The sequence below is a fragment of the Macaca mulatta genome, chromosome 11 (genome assembly GCF_049350105.2).
Source record: "Macaca mulatta isolate MMU2019108-1 chromosome 11, T2T-MMU8v2.0, whole genome shotgun sequence".
Lineage (NCBI taxonomy): Eukaryota > Metazoa > Chordata > Mammalia > Primates > Cercopithecidae > Macaca > Macaca mulatta.
The window spans coordinates 71178252-71195393 of NC_133416.1; the positions used below are offsets into that span (position 1 = coordinate 71178252).

A 17142-nucleotide genomic window follows, 5' to 3' on the forward strand; every position below is an offset into this window, starting at 1 on the left:
CTGTCATCAGGGAGCTAGGCTAGTGAGATATGTCCATGTACAGTGTTGGGCACCAGACTAGATAGAGATCTCTATGGCTCTGGGCAAGCATGGAGCCACTCAGGAGACTTCCTGAAGAAGCTGACACCTGAATTTAGTGCTAAAGGATGGATGGGAAAAGCGTTCCAAAAAGAGGAGAGTGCGTGAGGGAAAGCACAGATGTGTGAAACATTGCCTCTGCAGGGAACTCCATACACTCTGATATTGCCAGAGTGTTAGCAAATCACTAATGCAAAAATAAATGAAGCAGGCCAGGGGCGGTGACTCATGCTTGTAATTCCAGCACTTTGGAAGACCAAGGCAGGCGGATCACTTGAGGTCAGGAGTTCAAGACCAGCCTGGCCAACATGGTGAAACACCGTCTCCACTAAAAATACAAAAATTAGCTGGGCATGGTGGCTCATGCCTGTAATCCCAGCTACTAGGGAGGCTGAGGCAGGAGAATCACCTGAACCCAGGAGGTGGAGGTTGCAGTGAACCAAGATCTTGCCACTGCGCTCTGTCCTGGGCAATAGAGCAAGACTCCATCTCAATAAATAAATAAATAAATAAAGCATTAAACTGAGATATCTTAAAATCCCATTTCCTAACCATTCTCTCTTACCCCACTACAGTGAGTACTCAAGAGAAAAGAAAGGAAAAGAATCTTTTGCTAAATTAGAATTTATTGGATAAAATACCCTTTATTTCATGTCGAAATCTCTGATAATCGTGAAGTGGGCAGATACTGTAGTATAACACCAAATTGATAATTATGTTTATAAAAAATTATGAACTAATGAACTAGCATAAATCAATAAAGAAGAAAACATAATTGGATTTCTAGTAATAGAACATTAATTAAGTCAAGACAAGGCCTATCTGTTGTACATAGTAGAGGGCTTGAGGAACTTTTGCTGAATATGAATGTTGATTAAGAGTTCCTTAGAGATAAACAAAACCAATAACCCCATCTATGACTCAAAGACTTAAACTAGAACCTGTCTCCAATAACTGCTGGAAAGAGCAAGGGCAGATTAAGATTTATAAGTACACTTCACTTTCCTTACAAATAGAAACATTTTCTTTTTAATAAGGCATAAAACAATTTATCTTCTTTAGGGTAAGTTGATCCTTTTTCATTAGTTTTATTAAAGTACCAAAATCTCATGAAAACTAATTGTAATTTATGTTAACATTTAAAAATCATGGTTAAATTTAGCATTTTGAAAAAGATGACTAATGCCCTGATTTAACTTAAATGTAACCATCAAAAATAGAAGCATGTAGCATATCTGTTAAGTATGTCAGCCCACGCCTACCAAATAGCTCTTGGGTTTTCCTCCTTAATGAGCACTTGATGATTGATCAATAATCAGTTTGGGAGCTAATTAAAGTCACTAGAGTAATAGATATCCCTGTATAAGGTTCATCAATTTAACAGTGTGCTAGACAGACTGTAGGGGCATTGTGCATTTCTAGATAATTTCTGTACAGCAAAGCAGATGAGTTATGGCCTCGGAGCCCATGGAGAATTCCAGGAGGAATCTTATATCCCTGGCATAGCACGGTGGACTCCTTGCTGTCTCAAGTCAACAGAACCAGAAGGAGATAATTAATATAATTTGTTGTTACACTGGCTTTTTCTTTTGGTTAAAATTTATCTGCCAGTTGGGCACAGTGGCTCACTGTGATCCCAGCACTTTGGGAGGCCAAGGTGAGTGGATCACTTGAGGTCAGGAGTCTAAGACCAGCCTGGTCAACATGGTGAAATCCTGTCTCTACTAAAAATACAAAAATTAGCCGGGCGTGGTGGCAGACACCTGTAATCCCAACTACTTGGGAGGTTGAGTCAGGAGAATCACTTGAGCCTGGGAGGAGGAGGTTGCAGTCACACCACTGCCCTCCAGCCTGAGCGACAGAGCAAGACTCTGTCTCAAAAAAAAAAAAAAAAAAAAATTTATCTGCTATCTACCCTGACACTGAGAAGTACGTTATATATGTTTCCCCAAATAATAAATTATTTTAATTATTATGAGATTAATATTTGAAATCATGGATTCAATATCAATAGAATTTTAGAGTTAGAAAAGGCCTGAGAGGGCACATAAACCAACCACCTCCTTTGTAGGAGTTAGATAAATCTTGCCCTAGAGTCACACAGTCTCTGCATGGCAGACTGAGGGCTCCAACAGAAAATAAAAACTGGAATAACAGTATGGACACTGTTTTCATATACTACTCCTAAATGTCATCCTACACTATTTCCTCAGAGCTTCATCAGATATTCTCCTTTTAAAGGACATATTAAAATTCTCTTGAAAGGAAGCCTTCTGCACCCAGAAGTTATGCGATCAATTTTTCCTTCTATGATCACGCCTCTACTTTGTACTTTGTCTTTCATCCCACACTTTTCAAAGTGCCTGAGGTATAAAGTTAGATTTGATTGTCTACCTAATTTTGATCCTGTAGAGAGACCTCATGTTGTCATGTTGTCATCTCTAATAGATGAGGCTTATGCTGAGGATCAGAAAGGCTGAGGTTACAGAGTTATTTTGCAGCAAAGCCAGGACCAAAATCCCGGTTTCTTGTTCATAGACCTCTCCATTAAAAATGCTACTCTGTAAATTTACTAGGGGCAAAATCTCAATATGCTATGGTGTTGCAGGACTTTTCCTTAGTTCAGCTAAAGACAGGGTTCTTTGTCCCATGGCCATGAAAATTTAGACTCACAGACATTTTGAATGGTGACAGGGTTTTATTTGGTGAAAAGGAAGAAACGGGGAAAACAGGAACTCTGCATAAGCCAGTGTCCCATGCTCCAGTGCTTCCCCCACTGGAAGATTGAATCTCAGGTTCTATACAGGAAGAGGAGGGACCAAATCCTTCCCACTGCAAAGGGCCTAAACTTCCCCAGGCTCCACCCCGTGAGCAGGCCGGTTGGCGTTTCTCCAGTGACCCCCTCCCACCTGGCTGTGTCAATGGCAGTATGAGATACTTCCATTTTTTTACAAATAGTTAAAAAATCTGCTTCATCAGTCAGATCTCCGGACTAAGAGAGATCCTGAGTTTGCCCCACCATCAGATTGCTTTGTGCGTCAGAAGAGAACTGGTTTATCCAGCAGCCAGGCATGGAGCAGGCCTGGGCCAGCACAGAGTGACCCAGGGCAGTGCCCTGACCAGAGCCACGGACCTAGCTCTGCACATTCGTCACCCACTCCTGCCCCCGACAACCCACCACAAGCCCTCACAGTCACTTTTGAAATTCTGGATGACGTGATTTCCTATTACAAACAAGTGACATGAACTTTCAAAGCAAAAAAAAAAAAAATTCTGCCTCATGTTTCTTCACTTATTATTGATCTTGAGCACATTTCACACATTTCTTTAGCTTGTCTGTGAATTTTCTGCTGCATTAATTGACCCATCTGAATGTATGAGTATTAGTGCTTTTACTTTTTAGCAATGTACATATTTTCATATAATAAATATTCATGTAATTTTGGCATCAGACATTTTATCTACATTATTTTTTAGTCATTTATTATCATTATACAAAGTATGCATAGAGGGAAACATCACATTGTACCCCATAAATATGTACAATTTTTATGCGTCAATTACAAATAAAAATATTTTTAAGTCCCCAAAAAAGAAAAAAAAAATGCTACTCTGTATGATTACTCCAGAAACAAAAGTGTTAACACTACACTGAACAGAAGCTGATTATTTCTGTGATTTTTCTTAGCCTTATTTCCTCCCTTTGCATATGTGGTCTCTATTTTTCCCTTTGTTTTGCTTAGTCTCTGTATCTCGTTTGCCCTGTCACTTGGTTACTTGGCAGTCCGTAGCCAGCAGGGTGCAGAGTCGCAGACAGTGCCTTTTGTTCAAAGCATTTGTTTGGATTATAAATATAATTTGATGATAAATTCAGTCTGTTATGCTGATTTCATTTCAATGGAGTCACAATGTATCTCAAGTTTCCTTTGATAAACTTGCAATAAAGACCATATCTCATGCTATTTAATTGTTCACCTTGGTCTATTTGCTCATTCTAAAGAGTATTGTGGCCAAGTGTAGTGGCTCACGCCTGTAATCCCAGCACTTTGACAGGCTGTCGGGGGCTGGATGACCTGAGGTCAGGAGTTCAAGACCAGCCTGGTCAATATGGTGAAACCCCATCTCCACTAAAAATACAAAAATTAGCCCAGCGTAGTGGAGAGTGCCTGTTATCCCAGCTACTCTGGAGGCTGAGGGAGGAGAATCGCTTGAACCCAAAAGGCGGAGGTTGCAGTGGACTGAGCTCGTGCCATTATACTCCAGCCTGGGTTACAGAGCTAGACTGCATCTCAAAATAAATAAATAAATAAATAAATAAATAAATAAGACTGGGTACAATGGCTCACACCTGTAATCCCAGCACTTTGGGAGGCCAAGGCAGGTGGATCACGAGGTCAGGAGTTCGAGAACAGCCTGACCAAGATGGTAAAACCCCGTCTCTACTAAAAATATAAGAATTAGCCAGTCACAGTGGCAGGCGCCAGTAATCCCAGCTACTTGGGAGGCTGAGGCAGGAGAATTACTTGAACCTGGTGTGGGGAGGTGGCGGAGGTTGCAGTGAGTCGAGATCACGCCACTGCATTCCAGCCTGGTGACAGAGTGAGACTCTGTCTCCATCAATCAATCAATCAATCAATAGAGCTTTGCTAAAATTTTTAACATATGTACTGATATGGTTTGGCTCTGTGTCCCCACCCAAATCTCATGTTGAATTGTAATACTCAGTGTTGGAGGTGGAACCTGGTGGGAGGTGATTGGATCATGGGGGTGGTGCTGTCTCATGATAGAGTTCTCACAAGATCTGGTTGTTTAAAAGTGTATAGCACCTCCCACGTTGCCCTATTCCTCCTTCTCTGGACACCTAAGACATGCCTGCTTCCCCTTCACCTTCCACCATGATTGTAGGTTTCCTGAGGCCTCCCCAGCCATGCTTCCTATGCAGCCTGTAGAACTGTGAGTCAATTAATCCCTTTTTCTTTATAAATTACCCAGTCTCAGGTGGTTCTCTATAGCAATGCAAGAGAAGAGTAATATATAAATGGAAATATTGTTGATTTTCTTCCTTTTACCTCTATTAGAAACAACAATCCCTCCAATCATAGAAAAATTATTACCTGTTATTAAAATGAATTATTTAATGGCATTCTTTTCAAATATCAATAGCTGACATTTACTGTGCACTTATATGTCAGCCTCTTTCTTCTGTGCTCTTCGTATGTGTTAACACATTTTATCCTCCCCACCACCTTAGGCAGTGAGTAATATTGTAATTCTGATTTTATAGTAAGGAAATTGAAGCACAGAAAGGTTAGGTTATTTGCCAAAGACCTCACAGCAAGTAAGGGCAGGGGCAGGATTTGAACCCAGGCAGTCTGTCTCATGAGTCTGAGCTCTTAACCATTAGTATGCTACTTCTCAAAGTGAATTGTCCTGTAAATACTACTTTGCAAGTATAATTGAAGTTTTGTAAACTTTGCTTTCACTGATTTATGAAGAGCCATATTAACCCAGGGAGAGAAGGTGGGTTTGTGAAAGTTTATCATTATAACAGTCCTGCTGACTACTTGTGACCTCAGTGAGCAGCAACTCTTTCAGCCCTGATGCTGGGAACAAGAAAAAAAAAAAAAACTTTCTAGTGTCACTTGCAGGCCTTAAGTGGGAGGTGGGGATGGGATGGGAACTGACAGAGACATCCATTGTAGGTGTATGTTAAGGGCTGGCTTCTCATGCCTTTACATCCTTTATGTAAATGAAATATATTATCCATTTTTTCTCTCCCTAATGGGCTTCCGGACTTAAACATAAGCTGATTACAAAGAAGCCTGGGAACTTTTCTCTACCTAATTCCCACTCAGCCTTCCCTGAAGTCCAGCAACTGCCCCATCCCATCTCTGCATATATCCACTTCCTGTTTGTAGTGCAGTAAGAGCAGGCTGGAGTTTGTGTCATCCCTACTGGGGAGAGATTATGTCTTTCATCTCTAGTCTGAAGGCCTAGCACAGTGCCTGGTATTCAGACACTCAGTAGCTGTTTGGTGGATGAATAAATAAAATCAGTATACATTGCACCCTGAAACCTGGGCTAATGTCTGCCTGATTTTAGAGTAACTGTCACCGTACATTGAAAAAGGCGCTAATTATAAGAGGTGTGTGTAGATAGGCCAAAAGCATTTCCAAAGTGTGAATTCAGGAGTGTTTTATAAACATGTAAGTGTCTTTGCAGTCGCCTCCAAGACCATCCTCACTGATAACATTATTTCAGTTTTTATGAGGTTTGGGCTAGCCCAGTTCTCAACAGGAAATAGCAAAAAGGCATCTGTTGGTCTGCTTTTATTGTACCTCAGTTCTCTGCTGCTTTGGGAGACAGTGGCCTGCACCTCTCTGCTTAGAGCCTGCCTATGAAGCTTGCACTGTTACTTCTACATCATACCTTAGACACTGTCAGGAATCATAACTACCCACCGTACTGTGTGCTTACATTCTGTCATTTCATCCCCATTTTACCTTGGAGGAACTGGAGCTCAGGGACATTAGGAAACTTGCCCACTTAAGAAATGGTGACACTGGAACTCAATTCCAGGTCTTCCTGGTTCCAGAGTCTGCGTTCATCAGCAGGTTTGGCCGGGTATACTAAAGAGCAAGAAGACTGGAGATTGCAGATGTAAAGATCATGACACACAGTGTCCTGAGTGCCCTTTTTGAGGGAATTCCTGCCCACTACCACTGTCTCCAGCCACCGGAGAGACAGCTTGCCCAAGGAGAGGCTATAATCTGGAGGGAGGTACTGTGGGTGTGTTAGGTTCCTGGGGTTCAGCTGAAGGTGGCCCTGGTGGCCCTGCTTTCCCGACGCACCTGAGAGTTTCCTGGGGAACAATGGGCTTGGGCTTCCAAGGCTGTGGTACTACCCCAGTGGTTTGGTTAGTCTGGCACTTGCAGAAATTCAGCTACGGTTAGAGTCCTCTTATGTATTGATTGTAGAAAATAGATCTTTATCTTAGGTGGTTGATAAGAAACCCAAAGAATATAGTTTCTCAGAAGAGCTTTTAGTGATTAATGGATTTAGTGAAGCAGCAGGCTGTATAGAGTTAGGAAATATTGTCCCTAACATACTGTTTTTCGTCTCCCTTCCCTGCTAAACCACCACATCATTTCTTTTCTGAGAGGCCATAAATTCCAACACTAACCATATTTCACAAATGACTTAGAACTATCTGTCATTCCATTAGTCCAATCCCAGGTATTTATTGCTAGTGCTATTTTGGAAGCCTGGAATAGAAAAGAACAATGCCAGGCACATTGTAGATGTTTAATAAATATTTGTTAAGTGAATAAATGGATGGGCAAGCTCACTATAAAATGGGTTCTTATCCTTCATTTGATTGTCACCTATTTTACTCATACTGTATATGAGACAGTTTTAAGAATCTGAAGGTACATAAACATGACTGGTACCCTTGCCATTCTTACAGGACAGTCCACAATCTGGGTGGTACACAGAGATCTGTGACATATAGCTAAAGTGCTGTGTGCTGAAGAGTCTGAATGAAGAGCTGTATTGAAAGACAATACTTGTCTTGGCAGTCCAAAGAATAAGATCCCTTTGGCTGAGAAGCCAGGGAACACTTAGCCATAGGTGAGATTTAAGCTTGCCATGGAGAATGGGTCAAATGTCAAAAGGAGGAGGTGCTGGGGGACGGCAGCTCAGGGACTTGCTTGGGAGAAGCTGCAGAGGCAAGAACGTATAAATTCTGGGGAGGGAGCCGTAAGTGACTGATTCAGAGTGGTACACAAATTGCTGCTTGGATGGGTGTTGGGACCAATCTGAGAGCACTGAACTCCATGGTAGAGGGAATCAAGTCAAGTTTAAGAAAAGGTCGAAGAGCATGGTAACAGGGAAAAGGCCCTATAACTGTCATCGTGGATTCTTTTTCTTATTGTCCATTCCCTCTTCCTCCATACTAAATGAAGTCACCCCAAGCCATCCTGCATATCTCTACCACATTATTACTAAGACACTGCTTTGACCATACTGTCTGCAACACTGTGGATTCACCAACACCTATAGAATACATTATGCCCTTCTTAGTGGGGGATTTCAAGACTCTCTGGCCCATGCCAACTTATCTAATCTTATCCTTCAGCTTGTTACCCAACCATCTACTTTCCAAGTTCTTCCCTGGACCCCTTCTCTGCCATCTTGGTCTGCTCATGCCCACCTCACCTGTGCACTTTCCCGCATCCTCGCCTTATTAGAACTTTGCTTGTACCATCTTTCCAGCCTGGATGCCCTCCCTTCATCTGTGCCCATCAGAACATCAAAAGCCCATTTTTTAGTCTCCAAAATTTTAAACTTTTAGAAGATGGAAACCAAATATTTCTTTTTACACCCATCAGTGGGTTATGGGTGGTAAGCACCAAGTGCATGTTGAATACATAAATATCTTCATCCCCTCTTTTCCTCCATTCCTACATAGAACTAAGAGTGACTGTATCCCTTAGATAAAGAGGCCTTTCAGTTGTACGACACTTTAGACTTTCCAAAGGTTATGGCATAGCAGTCCAAAACACCTCATCTGAAGCCAGGCTGTCTGGGTTCCCACCATTGCTCTACCAGCTGTGTGACCTGGGACAAGTTACATAACCTCTCTATGCCTCAGTTTTGTCATCAGCGTAAAGGGAAGAATAAAGGTACCTACCTCATAAGAGTTCCTAGAAGGATTAAATATGTTATTTGTAAAATGTTGAAAATACTATGTCTAGCACATAGTAAGCATTATATAATGCTTGCTAAAGTAAATTATACATATATATGTACATATCTATATTAGTGATACTGTATGTATTGTGTACATAGATATTTATAGTAAATACTCAATAAAATTTAAATTTAAAAACACACACACATAGGGACACACAATTTGGCATCCATGATGACCTTGTAAAGTAATCAGAGGCATTAAATAATTTCCGCACACATAGTAATTATAGATCCATTCCTGGGATCCATGTCTTCTAACTTTCGAACCAGTAGTCAAAAAATAGAAACTATAGCATTAATCTATTGATCTTCTCCAACACATACAGTTTTCAGATATATAGTGATTTCTTAACACAAAGTATTAAATTTGCTACAGGTATTTTTATTATTTTGGCTTAAACTATATGAGTAGTGTCAGATACATAATATGGGTGTGTCAATAAGAAAAAAAATATTAACTTCTGTGCAAGTTATCATATAGGATATCCCAATCTCCTAAGGAAATTCATGATGTGGGTCATTTTCTACTTGACTGTTTTTTCAGCCGTTGAGGAAAAATGGAGCAAGAAAGATAAATTAGGTGTATTGAACGGAGAATTATGCATGAAGTTTTAGTAGAGAAGAATTCAAACAGGAAAATATGCTATGGGAGTACATTTACATGGCTATATGCCTGTCAGGTCATTTGGTATGCAAAGGCTTGTGTTTGCATTAAGCTGTTGGAGAAGCTGTTATTTTCTTTGCAGTATGTATTCAAAATGCACCTGTAAAAAATAAAAGCTTTCCTTTACTTCTCTGAAAAAGAAAGAGAACTGTCTGTTATTTTAAATACAAAATACATTTGACTTCTGTCAACAGCTTACATTTTAAATAATGCAGTTTGTACTCGCATTCATTATCTGCAATTAGAGTTCTCGAAAAGCTTTTAGCATTTATCTCCCCAACTTTTAAAATTCATTCATTGTTAACATTTTAGTGAATAGTGGAAACCCTAAATCAAATTGGAAAACTCAAAAAAGAAATTTGCTTTCCGGAAATTACCACTGAACTAGGTAGAGAATCCTGAGCTATTGTGCTGAACCACATTATGATGAAATACACTCTTTTCTCTTCAGAGTTAGGTCAGACTCAAATGTTTTCCTTTTAACCCATACTAGTCAATAAGGAACACCCTGCTGGCAGTCAGCGCAGTATCTTGTCTTTTATACTAAGGATTATTTTGTGCAAACTACCTGTTTATACTAGTCCTCAGTGTCCAAGTCAAGCAAGAGTCAGAAGTTCAGGTTTTTTCTTTGCGATAATATATTTAAAATAAATATTTCTCAGATTCTCGGGGTGGCCAAGTGTGATGAGAGTCACATGTTCTCATTTCCTCCTTCCTATTAGCAAGAATACAGACAGCTGAGCAACTCGTGTGTGTGTGTGTGTGTGTGCACGCGCGCGCGTGTGTGTGTGTACACCCTGTCATTTTAAGATGTAACTGGAACCAAGACCCAAATACAATAGTGTGTGGGTTTGCTTCAGGCAGGGAATAACAGAGCCAAGCCTAGAAAGAAATGCAAGGTGTGTGTAGATTCGTTGACCTTTTGCTGTTTGCCCAGCTGCAGGGTGACTCCCTTTTCATTTCCCAGCTGCTCAGCTGCTTCCTACTGCTATTTTATTTTTCTTTTAAACTAGAGTGGCCAACCAAGCTTCTCCTAGACAGGTTCAATAATTATTAAAAACAGACAACTTTCCAATTACACATGGCTCAGAAAAAGCTGGCAGTGCTTTATAGTTTAGCCCTAACTTTGTTCTGGCTCTGTAATGCCTTTGACCTGATTTACTAGCTTACATTTTTAAGGAAAGCCATCATCAGATTTTATGAAAATAAGTAAAGGTTCTTTGTTAACCCCACGTTTTACTCTTCAAAATAGTCATCTAGAGAACATATGTTAAGTTGAACCATAAGAAAGTACTGATTTTCCACCTTTTTAATAACTTACAGAAGGAGCAATTTCAAATGGATTAACCTAAATAAATATATTTATTCCAGTGATGCTTCCGGTCTCAAACCATTTGAAAATTCATCTCTTGAAATGAGAAAAATCAAATTCATTACTTGAAAACATTGCATTATTCTCAACTTCTTAAACCTTAGTTATAAAATTGGCTCTGAGTAACGTGTGGTTATTTGCATATGAAATGAAGTCTGTCTTCTGGGGATGAGAATTTGACATCATTTATAAGAAAGTACCGCCACAAATGCTTAGCATTGGGTGCCGAGTTCGGGTGTGCTCCTCGACACATCCTTTGCATTGGAGTCATCACACCTTACATGTGTTGTTTCTTTTAAGGAGTATAATTGTGCTCAAAATACACAGGTTTTCAAATTCACCCAGATGTCTGACATCTGAAAGCATATTGAAATTATATTGGAAAAATTATGATTTTCAGGTAAAATCTGTGACTCTGAAATCTGTGACTGTTATTCTCCTGTACCTAAGAATACAGAGATTACATACAGACTTACAGATACTATTAGAAAAATAATGAATAGCTTGTTTATTATTTGAGAAAATATTTATTAAGCACCTATATTGTCTGAAATACTTTCAGAGATACCACTATAGACCAGTTTTAATTAGCCGTGTTTATAATTGGCAATATATTACTAAGTCTCAAAAATGTGCATATTCTCTAACCCTGCAATTCTATTTCTAAAAATTTGTCCTAAGAAATGTGACACAATTTTGTACACAGACTTTTTTGTAACAATAAGATAGCCAAAATGTGTAATAATTGAGGATTCATTCTATAAGTTTTAGTACATTATGAAATTTTTATATTCTATATATTCCTAAATTTATTAAAATTCAAATTACATATATCATTTCTAAGAGAAGAAATTAGATATACAGCAAAGGTTTTTAACACAACTTTATAAAGCAAATAGTTTAAATATCCTTAAATTTTTAACAATGGGAAGTTAAGTTATGGCACAGTCATATAGAAAAATACTATGTAGCACTGAAAATTATGTTTAGAAGAATATTTAATGATATAGGAAAATGTGCTGATATATAAATGACAAAGGACATTGTAATCTAAAAATTATAAATATAGGATGGTCTCAGTTTTTTAAAGAGAGAAATCATATATGGCTTGCTTTATTTATTTATTTATTTATTTATTTTGTTTATTTTGTTTGAGGCAAGGTCTCACTCTGTCACCCAGGCTGAAGTGCAGTGGCACAATCTCAGCTCACTGCCACCTCCATTTCCCGGGCTCAAGCAGTCCCCTCACCCCAGCCTCCCAAGTAGCTGGCTCTACAGGTGCACGCCACCAGGACCAGCTAATTTTTTTATTTTTGTAGACACAGGGTCCCGCTGTGTTGCTCGGGCGGGTCTCAAACTCTTAGTTAGGCTCAAGCAGTCCTCCCACCTTGGCCTCGCAAAATGTGCTGGGATTACAAGCGTGAAGCCACCATGCCCTGCCCTTAATTTTAACTGACATCCCCTCACTACAGTAGCCAGCCATCTATGGCATTTTTAAAGGAAGAAATGTGTGTGTGTGTGTGTGTGTGTGTGTGTGTGTGTGTGTGTGTGTGTGTGTGTTGTCATAGAGAAAAGGCTGGAAGGCTTTATACTAAAATCTTGTCAGTGATTATCTTTGATTGCTTTTTATTTTCATAATTATTATTATTATTATTATTATTATTATTATTATTTGAGATGGAGTCTCACTTTGTCAACCAGGCTGGAGTACAGTGGCACAATCTCAGCTCACTCCAACCTCCTCCTCCCAGGTTCAAGCGATTCTCCTGCCTCAGCCTCTCGAGTAGCTGGATTACAGGTGTGCCACCACAGTTGGCTAATGTTTTGTATTTTTAGTAGATACAGGATTTCACCATGTTGGCCAGGCTAGTCTCAAACTCCTGACCTCAAGTGATCTGTCTGCCTCGGCCTCCCAAAGTGCCAGGATTACAGACATGAGCCAGTACGCCCGGCCTATTTTTTTGTTTGTTTGTTTTGTTTTTGTTTGTTTAAGAAAATAAATGTTTTCTATAATGAACATAAAGTATTACTTTGTGGTCAGAAAAACAATGTTTTTTCAACTAAAACTATGTATGAACCTTAATATTTCCATTTTTTACTTTGACAAATAGATTTCATGCAATAAAATTCCTTTAATAAAGACTGTATGAATTTGGGTTTGGGTTGGGCTGAAATTGATCCATGAATAAATGGTTTATTCTGCAAATTAATAATGTAGAGGAGATTTTACAGAAATACTTTTAAGCTAAAGAGAACTTTTCAGGTACATTGAAAAGTATGCATAAGACTCCGTAAATCATTTTTTCATCAAATCCTGCCCCCTCAGTGCCTTTTCCTGGCAGATGAATTTGCATATTTCTGTGTGCTTTATGTAGAAGCAGTAGTCCATAATTCACTTATTTTACTAACAGTTTGACTTTCCCCTCTGCCATTTGGAAGGTGGCATGTATATGGTATATGTCCTATAAATAGTTCCCATTCACTCTCTCAATTACAGACAGACATCTTGTAACGATTTGGGTCACTTTTCCACAGGTGATGAAAACATACCATATGTATCATGCAGAGAGCATCAGTGCAGAGAGCAAGCTGAAAGAGGCTGAAAAACAAGAGGAAAAGCAAATTGGAAGATCTGGTGATCCAGTCTTCCATATTCGACTAGAGGAGAGACATCAACGGCGAAGCTCTGTAAAGAAAATTGAAAAAATGAAAGAAAAAGTAAGTGAAAAGAGATGGCAGAACTCCTCTGCCTTCATTTGAGGAGACAATACTAAGAACACTGATGCAATAGCTGATATCCACACATTGTAAATTATTGTGAAATGACATGCATTTCCTCCCATGGGAATGAGAAATGTTTAAGAAATGTAAAAATCATGTAATAACAGCTGGACATCATTTAGTGGTGAATGCCAAGTATTCAATACACAGTGTGGAGAACTTGAATATTAACAAGGAGATTTCATTGCAAATGGGCCTGAAGCCCAAATACATTGTTATTATTCCCCATAGCTGGGTGATTTTAGTTTGCTATTTAAATCAGATTCAAAATGTACTTTTGGCAAAGGACTTTGAGGGTCATTTGTATATGTGGAATAAATTGTTAAGGTTAATAAAAATTCATGTATGTTTCTCTGTCTTGATTAAAAATGACTTTGCGTTCTTTCCCACTGCCTGGATCTTCTTCATTCCAGAGACAAGCAAAATATTCGGAAAATAAGCTAAAATCAATTAAGGCACGGAACGAATATCTCCTAACACTTGAAGCCACCAATGCCTCAGTTTTCAAGTATTATATTCATGATCTTTCTGATTTAATTGATGTGAGTACTTGAAGTTTTTGTCTTTCCATATTAAAATGAAATTAACAATAACCATATTTCATTGATTGGAAAATACTATCATTTCTTAAGACTACTATTTTACGTAATACTCAGAAAGAAAAAAATGCTTTTATTTAAATTATCCATAATACGAAGACACTATCATCTGTAAGATGCATGTGAAAAAGTGTGCATCCTAAAACCAATGAAAAATAAATGGTTAGATTCTGTGAAGCTGTGAGAAGCCTGGTAAACTCAGCTAAAACGGGGCCCAGTCATTTGCAAGTTATGTAGTGGTGCAGCCCTAACTGCATTCATTATTTCAAAATGTATTTATTGGGCCCCCACTATTGTGAGACGCTGAAGCTCTCAGAAGCCATATGCAGCCCTTACCCTCTAGGATTTAAAGTGAAGAAGACAGACTTAAGAAATGACTACATGGATGATTACTTTATTACAGTTGTGGTCATTACTGGGATGCAAAATAGAGTGCACATAAATGACATTTACAGATGTATCTAAGTCTCTGTACATTCTCTCGTAGGATATGATATAAAAAAGCAGTAATTAGGTTTATTTAGAGCTCTCCAAATACATATTCATTGTATGTATGCAGTGTTTACTGCCGTTATTCCCCAACTTTAACCCTCCACATTATTCATTCATCTTTTCATTCAGAAAACATGTACTGAGTAGTCCAGTCATTGTGCTAACACTATAGGAGGCTGCAAAGATAAAACACAAAAATCCCACGTCTAAAAATGCCACTACCTGCAAATAAAAGATAACAAGTGATTAAGTGCCATAAAAACGGCACAGATAAAGTCATAGAGGTTCAGAGGGTTACCTGCTGGAATTTTATTCATATACTGCTTCGTATTAATTGGATTCAACAGTTTTATTGTAAAATATTTTATTTTACAATAAAATAATTAGCCGTCATAATTTAAACATACCGTAGGTTAAAACAGCTTCATTTTTCTGGTGAATTTAAGTTCCATGTATTTAGCTGTGCCAAACCATTTAGCCACAGTTTGGGATTTCTATAAAAGAATTGCTGAGGGAAGGAATTATTTTTTAGCTTATTAACACTCTGATGTGCCTCTTTTTTTTTTTTGAGACAGAGTCTCACTCTGTCACCTGGGCTTTAGTGCAGTGGCACTATCTCAGCTTACTTCAACCTCTGCCTCCTGGGTTCAAGCGATTCTTTTGCCTCAACTTCCTGAGTAGCTGGGACTACAGGCGCGTGCTACCACACTGGCTAATTTTTGTATTTTTAGTAGAGATGGGCTTTTGCTGTGTTGTCCAGGCCATTGTTGAACTCCTAAACTCAAGTGATCCACCTGCCTCAGCCTCTAGTAGAGCTGGGATTACAGGCCTGAGCCACTGTGCCTGGCCAGCCACCTCACCCAGCCTCTGATGTGAATGTTTTTCTTTTTGTCTCAAAACAATGTTATCCTATAATATCATAATTTGTTTATATAGAACCATGTAGTAATAAATAAAACCAGGGAAAATTTTCTCTTTTCACTTACTACAAAATATTTCATTCAAGTAATCACTTGATTATTTTAAATGCAGAAACTTTTTGTGTTGCTTTAAATACTTACGTCTTCCAGCACCCTGATGAAACAAAAGGAGCTTTTTCTGTTACACTCCTCCTAGATTTCCTAAATAAAAGATTTTACTCGGTTTCCTGAGTAAAAATAAAGAATTTTATGACCCCAGTTTTCAAACTTAAATCTGTCAGGTTTCTCCAAGGTATAGGGAATATAAAAGAACTAATCCTATGTAACTTCTTTCTTGCTTTTTTGTTTAGGGTTCATTTTGGTAGTGATTGGAGTACTTGGCCAAATCCAAACCAATTTTTTTTTTTTTTTTTTTTTTTTGAGACAGTCTCGCTCTGTCACCTAGGCTGGAGTGCAGTGGCACGATCTCAGCTCACTGCCACCTCCACCTCCCAGGTTCAAGCAGTTCTCCTGCCTCAGCCCCTTGAGTAGCTGGAATTACAGGCGCTCACCACCACACCTGGCTAATTTTTGTATTTTTAGTAGAGATGGGGATTCACCATGTTGGTCAGACTGGTCTCGAACTCCTGACCTCGTGATCCACCTGCCTTGGCCTCCCAAAGTGCTGGGATTACAGTCGTGAGCCACCGGGCCCAGCCAATCCAAACCAATTTTAATGCCAGAAAAACTCCCCATGTATCGAAAAGTGTTTCTTTAATACCTACAAGGTACTAAGCACCATTCCTGACAATGGGAATCCAGCAGTGAATAAAACCGAAGGCTTCACGTTTGTTGACTTTATGTATGAATTGGGAGACAAACTATAAATGAATTTATATACATAAAAGTACATGTATATACACACACATATAAAATAAGTTATGACAGTGCCATACAGAAAAATGAAACAGAGCTATGGACGTGCTTTTGATGGAGTGTCCAGGAAAAGCCTGATACTTGAGCAGAGGAGTGAGTTGCAATACCTTGCAGCTATCTGGGAAAGGAATGCCTCACACAAAAGGACTGGCATATCTAAGGGTACAGAAGCAGAGGTGTGTCTTCCCATCTGAAGATACTCATGGAATAGCAAAGGAGGCCAGAATGGCTGCAGCTGAGCGAGTGAGGAGGAAGGTGCTAGGAGATGAGATTGGCAGAAGTCCTATCACTTAGCATCTTTTGGGTAGGGAAGGGGTTTGAATTTTGTTCTATATGTGATGGGGAGCCATTGAAGGGTCTTTTGAGCAGGGAAGTGACATCACCTGGGTTACATTTTAAAGATTCACTCTGGCAGCAGAGTGAGAAACAGACTAAAGGAGTCAGGAGGACACCAGTGAAAACAGGGAGCTATAGCAAGAGTCTTTGCAGTTGCCCAGGCTAAAGATGACTGGTGTGGACTGGTGGCTTGGACTGGTGTGGTAGTGATAGACCTATGCAAGTGGT

The 17142-nt window shown here is 39.2% G+C and overlaps 1 protein-coding gene across 3 annotated transcripts in view; it reads left to right on the forward strand.

Moving 5' to 3' along the window:
• The window catches only part of SRGAP1 (SLIT-ROBO Rho GTPase activating protein 1), a 303543-nt gene that overhangs the window by 192154 nt on the left and 94247 nt on the right, over positions 1-17142 (forward strand). For all 3 annotated transcript variants that reach the window (XR_013401199.1, XM_015152203.3, XM_015152204.3), the window contains exons 5-6: positions 13407-13589; positions 14066-14194. Coding sequence is in view for 2 of the 3 variants with exons in the window: in XM_015152203.3 (XP_015007689.1) it covers positions 13407-13589; positions 14066-14194 (312 nt within the window). In the remaining variant the exon portion in view is untranslated. The remainder of the gene's footprint in view (positions 1-13406; positions 13590-14065; positions 14195-17142) is intronic.